This window comes from Anopheles coustani, chromosome 3 (genome assembly GCF_943734705.1).
Source record: "Anopheles coustani chromosome 3, idAnoCousDA_361_x.2, whole genome shotgun sequence".
NCBI classification, from domain to species: domain Eukaryota; kingdom Metazoa; phylum Arthropoda; class Insecta; order Diptera; family Culicidae; genus Anopheles; species Anopheles coustani.
Window position 1 is genome coordinate 83,927,946 of NC_071288.1, and position 14,540 is coordinate 83,942,485.

At 40.1% G+C, this 14,540-nt stretch overlaps 1 protein-coding gene across 1 annotated transcript; it reads left to right on the plus strand.

Moving 5' to 3' along the window:
- The first annotated feature begins 1,416 nt into the window (after nt 1–1,416).
- LOC131262271 (ADP-ribosylation factor-like protein 5B) lies at nt 1,417–10,473 on the plus strand. The gene is made up of 6 exons (XM_058264626.1): nt 1,417–2,353; nt 6,765–6,880; nt 7,250–7,342; nt 7,603–7,728; nt 8,911–9,020; nt 9,109–10,473. The coding sequence occupies exons 1-6, from the start codon at nt 2,308–2,310 to the stop codon at nt 9,155–9,157; spliced, it is 540 nt and encodes a 179-aa protein (XP_058120609.1). The 5' UTR covers nt 1,417–2,307; the 3' UTR covers nt 9,158–10,473.
- Nucleotides 10,474–14,540: the final 4,067 nt, after the last annotated feature.

The following is a 14,540-nucleotide window of genomic DNA, read 5'->3' on the forward strand; positions in this document are numbered from 1 at the left end:
GGTACTATGTAGTTCCAGCAAGAGTCCCAGTAATACGTGCAAAAAACGTATACCCATTCGTAGTATATTATATGAGCTGAGTTCAGGATATCTTTTCTTTCCCATAATAATTATTTTCAAGCAGGAAAATATTTTTGATTGTTTTATTGTTTTGATATATCGATAATAATAATAATAAATTATTGTCCGGTTCGGAAGGCGATCAGGCGAAACATCCCGAAATGGTCCGTCCCCTCCTCTGGTTCGTGCTGGCAAACAGCGACCATGGATCGTAGCAAGCTCCTTCGATGTACGATGTGCACCACCACTTTGTCATGGCCAGTGAAAACACATAGAACGCGTTGATGTTCGCTTGAAGCCGCTTCTTCCTCCTTGTTGAGACACTGAAATATGTGAAAAGCGCGGAAAAATCATCATCACTAAGAACGCTGCTGTGGGTTCTTACACACGTACTTACTGTCTGATGCGAGTTAACCCGGCCCCGGTTAACCTCCCCGAGTCGGTCGATCCAAGCGCTGCTATCGAACACTGGCCACCGATACTATGTTACACCCGATAACAACGGCTATAAGAAAAATCTAACAACTAATGAAACAACGAATACGCTGGTAAAAACACGGTCGAATGCTTGCTAGTTGGTGCACAGTAAACAGTAACCAGTAAACAAACAAAGGTTTGACAGCCAGTACCTCTTTCCACTGCGGTGCCTCCCAAAGAAAAATTATTGGTAGGTTATGAGGAGTCCATGCCTACCAAAAATACACTTGGCAAGGTCCTTTTTGGTAGGCATGTATACCTTTGGTAGGAAAGTGCAGCAAGGTTCTCCTTGGGTAAATGAATGGAATAAATCATTTAACTAGTATTTCTAACCGTTTCATGCCGAGGCATTCTAAACGTTTCATGCCGATACAACAATCCAATAAAAAGTTATTTGAAAATAAAACTCCAAAAACTACCCGGGTAGACAGTTGAACGGCAAATGTTTTACGCAACCTCCTGCCTCAAAAGTTCCGGACTTTGGCAAACCGGTTGAAAAATTGACAATCAGTTCTTAAGCCTTAAATGACTAAACCTGGCTCTGCATGGACCTTGATTTGTAGTTAAAAGTTGACAGTTTGGATCAAGGCGTGTACATACGATTTAAGGTTAGTAGTTTTTGTTATGTTGTGTTTTGGTAACTAATTAACATTTTTTTCATCCCCATACAACAAAGTAGGACGTTTATTCGTGCTTCGGACGGTTTTAGGGCGATATTTTGAGCTGCCTAGTGGGTTTAAGAGTGCTATTGCCTCCTACAAACGGACTATGCTGGTTATTTTTCACAAAGTATTTTTTATGTTGGTTTGCTTATGTCAAAAGCCTTCCTTACCACACTGCCTATGCAGTGCAATATATACCTTGACTGTGCACCATAGAGGACCATCGTCGTGTCGTGCAAAACGTAGTCCAATTTCTATTATTTTGATCATTCAAGCTAGACATTCGCGTGTACATTTGCTCCTCTTTGCTGTCCAGAGAATATTCAAACACGTACGACTCCTATTACGTGTTTAGTAAACCTTCGTTGGCAGATCGTCGTTACGTTCCCGTGATCCGTGCTTGGTTTCTCATATCTTTAACAAGCACACCAATTGGTTTCGTGTTATCTTTTGCTTCGCGGTATTCCCGTCCGTATGGTCCACATTGGCAGACTTCGATTAAAGGTCAGTCCTAACGACGGTGCCAAATTGATGCTAGCTATCGTCGAAATTCTCCAGCATCGCGTCGGAAGTACGACGCAATCCATCTTTGATTAGCAAACCAACTTTGGATAACCCTCCCGACACCAGAAGCAGTCAAGAGTAAACAACAATTAGAGTGAAAACGAAACGAAAGCAATCTGCAACAAAGAGAACCACTTTCGCTCGCCGTGCCAAACGTATTGGCTCTAGGTGGGCTTCAATGGGAATATCTTTGTGCGCTGTGCAAAGCGTATAAGTGAAGCAGTTGCTGGAGAAAGGGAGTGAAAAGAAACAACGACGACGACGTCCAGTGTGTGTAAGCAAGAAAAGTAAAAAGCAAGTGCACAGTCAGCAAATAGTTTACCCACTTTAGTCTACCTCCGGATCGGTGTGTAATGGCATCCGTTGTAAGGATTCCCGGTCGTCTTGTTGAGTCCTGGTGTACGGCACATCGGTGCTAAACGCAGTGGGTGACGAATCGTTCCCGTCAGAATCACCATATCGAACTACGTTTACCTGTCATCGTCCCGGTTGAAGAAAGATCCGCATCTTCCGCCTACTGCTCGGTTCTCCAAGGTGTTCAACCATGGGATTGCTCTTTGCCAAAATATGGAGCCTTTTCGGCAACGAAGGTAAGTGGCTACAAAACAGCAGAGAAAAAAACAGTACATTGAGCCCACATATGTTGTTGACGTCGGGGGAATGTAAGGCGCGGTTTGTTTTCGTAACTGTTGTGCTGAAGGTTTCGTTTCGTGTTCAGTTAGTGAAAGGTCTATGGTCTTGATCGCGGCCGTGATCTTACGACGAACACTAGCACGGCGGATCGACCATAATCATTTGCTCTCATTTCTTCCTCTTGTTTTCCTTTGAGTGAATTGGCTTCGCGTGCTGTATTATCAAGCTTTGGCGGACTAACAGACGTGCATTACTTTGAGCAGAGGCAAGCTTATCATCGTGTTGTGGACTGGTGCACATAAACGATTGGCGAATGTAAACAATGCCGAGGAATGGTGGCGAATTACAAAATGATGAACATTTACCTGACCTACAAGGCGTTAGATAAAGTTGTAATTAAAAGTCACCCGTGTTTTTGGACATGTTAAATATTCCGATTTAGTTGGTTACGAACACAATACACGAAAACAGCTTTCTTCTAAGTACAAATCTTTAGGTTGTTTTGTTTTGAGACCTTCTTTAAAATCATACATTTTCATCCAAGCAATCTAAACCCGCTATCCCAAAAACAGTTTTCCTTTGTTGCTCTGTTTGTTTCATTTCGTCTCTTTTCGCTTTCAAAATGTCAGCATCTCATCAAGTTTTAAAAAATTCCGAAGGTCACTTTGAAAAGTGAAACCTTCGATTTCGGTAACGATTATTTTCTGGCCCAATTTTTTTCGTTACACTCACACATTCAAATGTTTTTCGTACGTTCCGGTTGGCTTGTTATTATTGGTTTAAAATGTCCTGTTACTACATATAAATTATTGTTTTGTCATTGAAATGAGTATAAAATTAAATCCTTTACATTGTACCTTATCACGGTGGGTCGTGACTATGAGTAAAAATATAGTAAACCATTGATTTTTTTCTCTGCCATAACTGCCATTTCCACGTGAATGATAAACTAAAAAAAGGCACACCCCAGCAGCTTGCTTGGAGCGTGTTTTCCGAGTTTATTTTATGGATATTGCCGTGGTTGCAAAGGATCACTGTTTCCTAATGCGTCCCGATGGTATCGTTTAGCTCGACGAATTGAGCCAGGTGTTATACAACCACACGTTGCTAAATTGATCCCGGTTAGAAAATACTGCACAAAATGTGGTGGAACGAAAATTTGGAAATTGAACCCACCATATGTTCAAGAATTATTATTAATTCGAACATTCAATGACCTTGAAACGGTTTCGTAAACAGCCTGTCCAATTAATTTAATACACATGTAGATAATTGATCGTTTTCAGTGAGAAAAAGCCACCTGTCCCAATTAAAAAAAAAAAAAGTTCACGCAATAAATACTAGTTCGGACATCAAATCCATTAATCCAAATTGATATTAATTCAAACTAGGCCATCAAATCAAGCCCTCCCGACGAGATCCGTTATAAGTTATAGCGAGTACTTTCACTGGGCGAAGTTCGCTGAACGTAAACTATTATTGCGTCCATTGGTTTTGCACTCGCTTGTCACCGTATGTAAATCAAAATAACTTGCAACGAGACAAGCGTTTCACTGCGGGTTCCTCTAGCTTTGCTGAGGTGTGGCGCGAGGAGGCAATTCGAGACCTATCCCCCCCGGAACACGACACCGGATAACTTTCGCTCGTTGAAGACACATCATTCAGGTGCTTACGTGTTTCGCATAGTCATTGGGTCCAGGTGGAATACACGGCTCTATTTAAACAGCTTTTCTACCCGCGGGCCAGATTTATTTTTATAGGATCTCTGTTGGGGGTTTAAGATTTAACTGGGTGGTGAATTGATCTTAATGAAAGCTACTAGACGATCGTACGTAATCTTCAAATTATCACTTTAATTAGGCGGTGACTTCTTTTTGAAAGATTCCGAAAGTTCAATCACACTAATCGCATCCATCTCATTGTACAAATTGGAAAAGGCTTGATTAAAAATGGTAAACCCTGAGATCAACCCTGCTCCACAGAGATATCCATCTTACCCGTAGTGGCTGAAACAGTTCCTCTGTCTGTCCACTGTACAGCGCTGTGTCACGAGCAACCGAACGCACGACTTGCTACCCCCCACCCGACTGCAGAAGCTTTACTCCACTTCATTAGGGTATGACCTGACCCGAGTCACCAGTATCCCGCATTCGAACGGTCACCATGCCGCAAGTAAACCTCCCGAGGTCGTTGTGTGCACATACGGTTAAGCCATCGTGTGTCCGACCGCCCGCTCTCGGTCATGCGTGGGATAATTTTCAAACCATCCGCTTAATTCCCCGAGACCGACTGGCCCCACCGGTTCCTGAACGGCTGCAACCGCATGCGTAAGGGAGCAATCTGATAATGGTTATGGTCGATCAACCGTTAAGCGACACGTGCAGGTGGAGGAGAGGAAGGACGGTGTTGTGGTATTCCGGAGCGCTCGGTTCAACTACGCGCTGGCATGACGCGGACAAATGTATATAAACTGGTCCACGCAGCGTCCATAAGCTTCAGCGAACTAAACCCTTTAGCATGATCAGCTGTTCGTGATCTCACTGGTATGATTCGAAATGCCTTGGCTCTTTTTAAGCGAAATTAAGGCATTTAAATCAAAACGAAGTACTACAATATGTTCATTGGCGTCTCTTATGCAGCTTATGCGAATTTCAAATCTCTTGATTAAGATTTAACAGAGAAAACAAGAATATTGCAATTGTCCAAATATTGCAATTAAGCAAACATTCATAAATAAAGTATCTCAATATATTACTTAACGAATACAGAAAAGAATTTTATTCATAATCTTTATCCGCTGGTTAAGGCGAGAGAAACAAATCAAAATATCCTAAATAGGGTTGAATAACTGCCGTAAATATTAGGCAAAACATTTGTTTTGCCATTACTTTGCCAAACTTATTCAGTATGCCACTGTCTCATCTAAACTAAATAACTCAATTTGTACCTATTCTGTATCCACAATCTCACAAATTATTGGTTTTAGATATTTCATATTTAAATATTTGTTGTAAATTTCATTGCCACAAAACAAAATGTTGTATGGAGTTGAATGCACTTTAAACTTCTTGACATATTCTACTTTTTGTGATGTTTTACTTGTGATAGAATTGCAGATAATACTAAATATGAAATCATGACAAATAGCTTTAATTTACAAATATATGAACGGAGATCATCCTGCCCAACTATCTGGGCCATTTTGCCCCACAATTTAAAATGAAGCCTGGAAAAACATGCTATCAAAAAGCCTCGCTTTGATAACAATCTGATAGTTTCAACAACAATTGTTGTTTTTTGGCAATAAAAGAGAGTGTAAAGAATTGATCTGCAAACATCTGCAAGAACTTTATGTTGTTTGTTGAAGGAGTGCATCTTATTTCATATGTTACGTCAGCCAATTTATCTCGGGGAGGTAGATTTTATCACTTTCCTTCTAGCAACTTGTCCTTATGTGACATTAGACATTTTGAGACATCTTTATAACTGTCAGTGTTGGTTTGATCGATGGCATAAAATGAAGATCATGTTCAGGTCCTTTATTTTCACCTAGTTTTCGGTTGAAACGGGAGACCACTGCCCTATGTTCCAACCTTACCGTATTGTAGCTATCCGGCGCTATCCGGTAAATTGTGTGATACAATGTTTCAACGCGCTGTTTGCCACATTGTAAAGCTGGCCATTTTATGGTGTGTGAACTGTTTGTCGCCGGTGGTAGCACAGAAGCATGTGGTTTAAATTCAAATTTGTTTTGTTTCGCCCTGCACGCGACAATTTTCCGCGAGGAGTGGTAGAAGTAGTAGTAATCTTATCATCACGGTACAAAACGCGATTGAAATCACTCCATTTACTCGGGGGTGTTGAATTTTAAACGGACGATAAAGATGTAATTCATTAGCGGGTAATGGAATCACTTTTAAATTTCAATGAAAATTAATTCATGGAAATGGGTGTAATGTAATGGCGTGTATCGCTTGTTCACATATCCTTGAAGATGTTGTCACCTGGATTCCTTTTTAAAAGTTTCAGTTTGTACTCTTTTGACCGTTCATTTTACTCCCTGAGAAACCAGTAAATGAATCAGTTCAATAAATATTTTGAAGCAATGTTTGCATTAGCATAAGGTTTAAATTTACTGATTTACTGAATGAAAACTGGCAACTATAGTCATCGAATGATTTTGCAACGCAATGATTCATCGTCTGTCCATTGTGATAAAAGAAGCACAGAATCAAACCCTTTGGTATTGTTGTTGACCTGGAGATTTAATTGTTTGCTTGACCTGAGGGTAATTTAAAGGCTTGACAAGGGCTTGACAATGTACACCATTTCATCACTGTATTTTCTTTTCTCTCTTCCTGCTTTCAGAACACAAACTCGTTATGGTCGGCCTAGACAACGCGGGCAAGACGACCATCCTGTACCAGTTTCTGATGAATGAAGTCGTTCACACGAGCCCAACGATCGGCTCGAACGTGGAAGAGGTTAGTAGGATGAATGGCCCGCCACCCATCTCCATATCCACCATCCCACCAGCCCATGACCTATTCCAATGGAAAAGCGCCATCGAAAGGGAAACCTTTTTCTTCCCTTGCTTCCCACCACTAGCATGGGTTCGCGGTTTATGGATCTTTCTGCCGTTTAAAACAAACATAAACCTCACCGTGCGCGTTTGGTTTGGTGTTAGAGAGGAAAAAATATTACTCCAAAACTGGCCGGCTTCGGCCGCTAAACTCATAAGCTGCTTATCGCTGAAAACTGTATTGACAGCACGAGTGCATTCAAACACGTTTATAGTTTACCTCACTTCTTCTACGTTTCTCTTCCCTCACGCAACTCTTCTGATGACGCAGATTGTTTGGAAAAATATTCACTTTCTCGTCTGGGACCTGGGTGGACAGCAAAGCTTACGGGCCGCGTGGAGCACGTACTACACAAACACCGAGGTAAGCAACCCGCTAGGAAGGCAACGTTTCGAGGGGAGAGGGGGGCGCTCTCATGAGCCACGTGCTTGCTGGCGCAGGAGCGGAGAGTTGCCGCCTGACTTATTATCCTGCGTAAAAATAGCAACATGTGTGCCATGTGTGAATTGACCCAACCGGTAACGATACGTTACTAGAAACCGAGGGCAAAGTTTTACTGTACTTGACTTTTTATTTCTTCTTTTTTATGTCCTGTCGATTCCTCCGAATACGGCACACCACAGTTCATCATCATGGTAATAGACTCAACGGATCGCGAACGGTTAGCGGTGACACGTGAGGAATTGTACAAAATGCTCCAGCACGAAGACTTAACCAAGGCTAGTTTATTAGTGTACGCCAATAAGCAGGTAAGATGATAAACTAGGAGCATTTCAATGTTCAACTCGAAGAAGAAATTAAGAATCAAGATTCCTAAAAAGAGAAGTCACAGCATACCATGCAACAATCTGTGGAAACCATGTGAATATTGTTTACAGTTACTTCTAATTTTGTTTACTGTTAATGGGCAGCTAGGAGAGTTGATGTTTTGGAAGAAAGTTGAGAACGACCCTCGCATTTGATTTCGAGCATATCATGGTGACCAACAGGATCCATGTCCCTTGACTTCGATCTGTGAAACTCTTTCGACTGCTCGGGATATTATATGTTCAACAATATTCGTAAGGCCATGAGGCTCAACCGGGACGCGGAGGTCTAGAATTTCTAGCGATCTGTATCGTATTGTGAAGAAACCCTTGCTTAATGCAAGTCTGTATTAAATTATGCTTTACATCGACCTCTCTTTTTATCAATCTTACTAAAAATGGTTTCATTCGTTATTGTACTAGTATTTGAATAAATCTTATTGTGATATAAATACCTTGACCATTTCATAATGTATAAATGTATATGTATTTAAAAAGGATTCCCTAACAGCTAGACGATCTGAAGCATTCCTTTTGATAATTGATAATGCGATTGTTTTTTGCTTTATTTAAAGAATTCATTTAATAATAATCCCAACCGAGACCGGACCCTCCCCTGTACGAGAGGACTGACTATCCACGTACAAAAGGGAAACAAGTCTCGTAAGCCCTTAACGGGCAGGCATGACCAAGAGGTCGTTACGCCAAGAAGAAGAAGAAAGAATTCATTTAATTTCTATTTAAAGAAGTAATAATTGTTTAGATAAATTGGTTCGCTTGCTATTTTTTTTTTTTATTTCCAATGGAATACAGAAAAACTCATGCGTAAAGCATATACAAATAAAATGATATCATTGCTACAAATCCGTAAGGCATTAATTTAAAAACAACTATATTTAAAATCCTTTTAACTGTATCTAAACCTGGATAAATTTAATTTGATTGGTCAACATGAATCATCTGAAAAATGATCGAGTCCTGTCTTAAGAAACGATTGCCTTTTCGGTACCCCATCGCGGGCTTGTTATGTAACTTTTCCGTTCCTCAGAAACCATTTGCAACTATGCCTCATCAACTCTGTCCGATGTATGTACCTTAACAATTTCTTTCCTTCTTATTCTCCAGGATCTAAAAGACTCCATGAGTGCAGCTGAAATTTCCAAACAATTAGATCTAACATCCATCAAAAATCACCAGTGGCACATACAGTCCTGCTGTGCGCTAACGGGCGAAGGGTATGTAGCACAACCTTGTTACCTCGAGTAATTAAAAAATAGGTCGCTTATTTAACCGGTAACATTCCCTCCCGCTTTTGCTTTTCAGCCTCTACCAGGGATTAGAATGGATTGCGCAACGGATTAAGAAGAAATGACACCCACCCGAATAAAGCAAGTGAGCGAGCAAGCCGAGTGCGCAGAACGCTAGGGAAAGATTCACCTTCGTTCTGTTTGGAGAGGCTGTGCTGGTGAATTAATGGAGTTGTTAGGGCTGCGGCCTTCCCGTCAGCAACGTTATGTATGGTAACCCTTGGGAGGCCAACCAGTACAGCAAACGGTGGGCATCCGGTCGGAAATGATAGCTTCTCAACTCTGGCCGAATGTGAAACAAATGTGTATATGCGTAGGACATAAAATACAGCGCAACTGGGCAAACTGAAGTTTGCCACAACATGGGACAAGCTATTCCTCAGTACGCGGTTAGAAGATTAAATCAAACAAATTATTCCTAGGCTAGGATGGAAAACGTGAGATGATAAGCCGTCTCGAGAATGTATAGTGCACCTTTGTATGAAAGTGGTATGCATGCTCCACGAATGTAGGGATGGATGTAATTGTCGTTACTGAATATACGATAGCAAATTTCAAACCGATGTAAATGTCCACAAGTTTCGCAAGAGAACAGGGTGATCAAAACGCCACATCAGCCACACAAGAACAGTACTATGTAATTCTCAATCAGACCGAAAAGGTAAAGTGGAAAATCTGCTTTGATGAAAAAGTTGCACTCAAGGTTAAGGAATCACTCAATGCCCGAACTTGTATGAGATTAACATATGAAACCAAACACAAAAAAGAAACCATCCTTATGTGTACAGTGTCCGTAGAGTTAAGAGCAAAGGAAATGTTTTCGACAAGCCTAAGTAAAAATTCGAAACCGTGTAGAATTCCGTACTGAAGAGACAGAAAACCTACATAAACTGGGCAAACAAACCGGACCTTCGTATTGTACGATGCGATGTAAGTAATAGGGCTATACCGTGCTAAGTTACTTGTTAACATTAACCGTAACATTTTAGGGGTCTGCAAACACTATATTAGCAAAGAATGGGCGTGTGAATTCGGTTATCAATGTTTTTTTTAAATATTTGTTTTACATTTTCCTCATGTGTTAATAAGAGCTAAAGTAAGCTGCTGTATCTTGTTTTTAATCATTCTTTCCCCAACATAAAATGGGAGCTACACGGAAATTGTTTGTACATTATAAAGGAGTAAAGAAGGGAAAACTGTGTGACTACTTATGGATATAGGAAGAATATTGCGTTACAATGCTAATCGGACACGTTGGAATGTTATGGAATTCTTCGCTGCTGGGCGATACCAGATTCATCGAGGGACTGTAAATGCCACGGAAAACAGAGAACTACTTACATTATTAGTTAAATAAATATTAAATATTTCTCAAAACGAAGGATGTCTATGAAAGCAAGTTTTGTGCTTACTTTGATTAAATGTTTGAGAAACTACTGCAATAGCAACATTTACGAATAATTTGATGGTGAGTGGAAATCACTTATAAGCTTGAGATACAGATGGCGCTGTTGTCAGCATGTTAGCAGCATGGCAGACAATTTTATATTGTCAAATATTCCACAATTACTCTTCTTTATTGGAATTCTTTTTTGGAATTAAAAAGAAAAGTAGAAAGATTTAACCCATTTATTTATGTTTGGATTGTGTACTTTTTGTTTGTACCCAGATCAACAATACCTGGTTTATTGCATATTTCGTCCTAGAGTTCCCAAAGCTATCCATTTTATCCTGGATCGTCGAAAACTCGCCCCTTAAAACAAGTTAAACACTACAAATTGTGTGCATAAGCAAATAATACTAGCTTAAGCTACAGTGCTTCATTCGAGAGCCAGAAGAAGTGGTATTTGGTGTCTGTTTGTATTAAAATTAATTTCACTTTGCTCCCCTGAAGGAGCGCTCTCAACGCGGGCGAAGAGGTAATCAAATTACTACGGTGTCGATCGTACTCTGGCGTTTAAGTGGTGGTTCTCCAATAGGGGCCCGGACCACACACCATAGTACCATTGTGATCGTTCAGCGCCGATACCTGCTACGAGAAGGACGGCAGGCGGTCGATGCTACGCTTCTTATGCTGGCTGGCTTGGGCAGCAGGAGATTGTACTACTTCAGGTGGCCAACCATTTTCCTAGCGCAGCGCCGCACTCTCAGCAAATATCAATCTGCCATCCGTCATAAAGTGGGCTCATTTGCAAACAAAGTCTCCGTGCGCTCGTTCAATTGCTCCGGGCCACTTTCGCCAAGGTAAATATAATTAATTAGCATTTCATTTAGCACCTGCCTCATCCTGCCGTGCTGCCGAGTGGCTCGAGTGCCGGTTGGCTGCTACCGAAAATACTTCAGATGTGGGTCGTTATTTGATTAAGGATAGCTTGTGGTACGATCAGTTGGTGGTGCCCTTCCGGCCCCAACTTGACTGCCTCAAAACCGGTTGGGAGCCAGCAACAAAACATAAAATGTGCCTCACATTTCTCACCATTTGATTGTAAATCATACTTCGCCGTCAGAAAACGTCTTCTCTGTGGAGTTAGAACGTTCCATGCATGTGTTTTTCCCCCCGAGCGAGTAGTGGCTTCACCCACGCCTTATCAGTAGCCGATAGTTGCTTATCGCAAACCGATGATAGTTCGTGCAATTGTGTCTACGCCGCCGCACAGCTTGAAGGATAGAGGTGCGAAAACACCGCAATTCTTGGCTCCAATGTTTGCACGTTGCACAGCCGCGTATCGTATCGCATCCCCGCATGTGCCCCATAAAGCAGGTATGCAGTAAAGTTAACAAATTTCTTTTTCCCCCCTCAGCTATAGTTTACTTTTATTTTATTTTTTGTTGCATCACTTCGCTGGCGCATCGATGATAAGATGTACGGCCGCGTAGGGTAGGTAGGTGATCTGGTGCGACCGGAAAGGCGTTGGGGATGACCCGTCCATCGATTGGCAAGGACAAATTCGGCGTGATAGGGACAGACGACAGGTGATGTAGCAACGCAATGTGTGTTCTGATTTGTGCAAAGATACACCTGCACTGGCGAAGAGTTGGAAACAAGGTGTTAAGTCGATTCCAATGCCTCTGACGTCTCAAAGTTGCAAGAAGCAGTAACTCACACTAAGTGTAACTACATTTAGAACAATCATTATTTTTAGAATAAACATAGAAAAATATTAAAGCTTATCTTCACTTAGTATAGTTTTAATTTGATAATGCTTATTACATTTGAAAACATGTAACTTACTCTAACAACAGGGATAGATATAACGGTGCGCGCACTATGTGGGCACGAGAGGCGGAATTTCCAAAGGCCAAGTTCGTTAGATTTATACTTAAACAAATATTCTATAAAATACATCAACATTCCTTAATGATCGATAGAATGGAATGGGATTAATCGTACAATAATGTTTAATTATATTGTATCTTATAAACATTGATGGGGGTCCGCGACGACCGGTTAAAAAATCGACCCATAAGCGCCGGAGCTCTCCACCTCGACGACTTGAGTTCGTATTCCAACCGAGACCCGACCATACGAGAGAACTTGACTATCCACGTACACAAAGGGAAAAGTCTTGTAAGTCCTTAATAAAGGCATGCATGACCAACAAGGTCGTTACGCCAAGAAGAAGAAGAAGAAGAAGAAGAAGATAAAAATTAAGACTAAGATGAATTAAAGAAAGGTTAATATAGTATGTAATCATAGTCGTAAAGCAACCTGCAAAACTTGAACAGTTTAATCTATCTAATATTTAGCAATGCGTTTTTGGCATATTTTGTTGGCATACATTTGGTAACGTTGCATACCATTCCAAATGCAAAACGTTATTCGTTTTAAGACGAGGTACGGTTATGGGATCCGAAGTATAACTACATCATTTTTTAATATTCTATTCATTGATTAAGAATAGACCAAATTGATAAAATCAATCAAAACACCGTGAAGTCAGGAGGAAACTTATTTTGTAGGAAAAAAATAGGTAACATTGAGTTTGTTGAAAATTTTTAAAACAGACGAACATTTATAATTTTTTAAGGTATTGCATAGGGGGTATCCTCCGTTCATTTTCTCGCGTAGGGCCCCTATAAGTGTAATCCCCCCACTGTCTTACAAGTTTTTCAGAAGAATGTTTTAAATTAAAATACTTTATTGAGCCAAACAATCGTTTTGTAAACCCGCCACTGTCTAACATGGTTTTCAGAAGGACGGTGTGCAATACGTTGTTGAGCAAAACAATCTTTTCTGATTACTATTGTCCGTGGGCTCCAATTGGAATTCTTTTGATTATTTTGTGAAATGGTTTTTTGCTTGTACAATCAAATATTTGATGACTTTTTGGATTTACTGCTTCAATGTTACAATGTATAAGCTATTTCAAAATAACGTGTGTTAGAGATAAAATCACGCGCTTTCGAGGCAAAGTTGGCTGGCAAAGCCTGTATATGCGAAAATACCAGTATTCACCAAAAACAACCAGAGAATACATTCATGGATTCATCCTACAATCTTTTCCCCTTTTTTGGAGAAAATTCAATGCACTAACCTGTATCAAAACGATCACTTTTAAGAATTTATTACAGAAGCGGGAAACTCTCGGAATTGTCTGAAGGTTTTTCAATGAAAAGTTGAAAATATTTCAATTAAATAAAACTAAATGTTTCATTCCAATTGATTCTTTTGTTTTTCGTCACGAAATCTTATCTATAACGCAAAAAATGCCAAAAATGTCAATCTCAAGAGCTTTCAGCTTTGCAGTGTAACTAGTAAAACATTTAGCCTGCGTTTCTAGATTTCTCATAAACGTTGGCTCTGTAATGTGAGTAACGCTTATCAACTTTTAAATTACTAGAATTACTCATTAAATTTTGTTTGGTTATGATACCTAAAAACGATGACGCGATACATTGTTCGTTGGTTTGTACTTTTTTTTATTCCATCATCAATATTTCCAGGGGTATTAGCATTATATGCAGTGGTATTAATCATATTGTTATATTTCAATTAATTACTAAAAATTACTTGGGCAGCTCGATAGAACAATAAAGGTAGTAGAAAAGAGATTTAGAAATACCATATTTTCGCACGTATAACATCACATTTCCTTCACAATTCAAATGCACAAACATAGTTGTGTTGTCATACGCGGGTTTGTTTAAACTTTAAAGTAACTGTTGCTTCAAACATACTGTTATATTTCTATATCAATCAATGTATTTTTTTTTTCATATTGTAGGATTTGCAAAAAAAAGGCATTTATGCGCTAGAATAAGAAATGCTACTATTGTTTGACCTTTTGATCATGTTCGTTAGTACATGTTTTGCAATACGTTTTGCAGATCTAACTATCTGCCATGATCCAATCGTTGGGGGGTTTAAAATGATTTTGCCAACCATTTCCTGCCCGCCCATAAATGTGGGGCTTAGCGTTGGAAACTATTTCCTTCCCACCTTCCAAC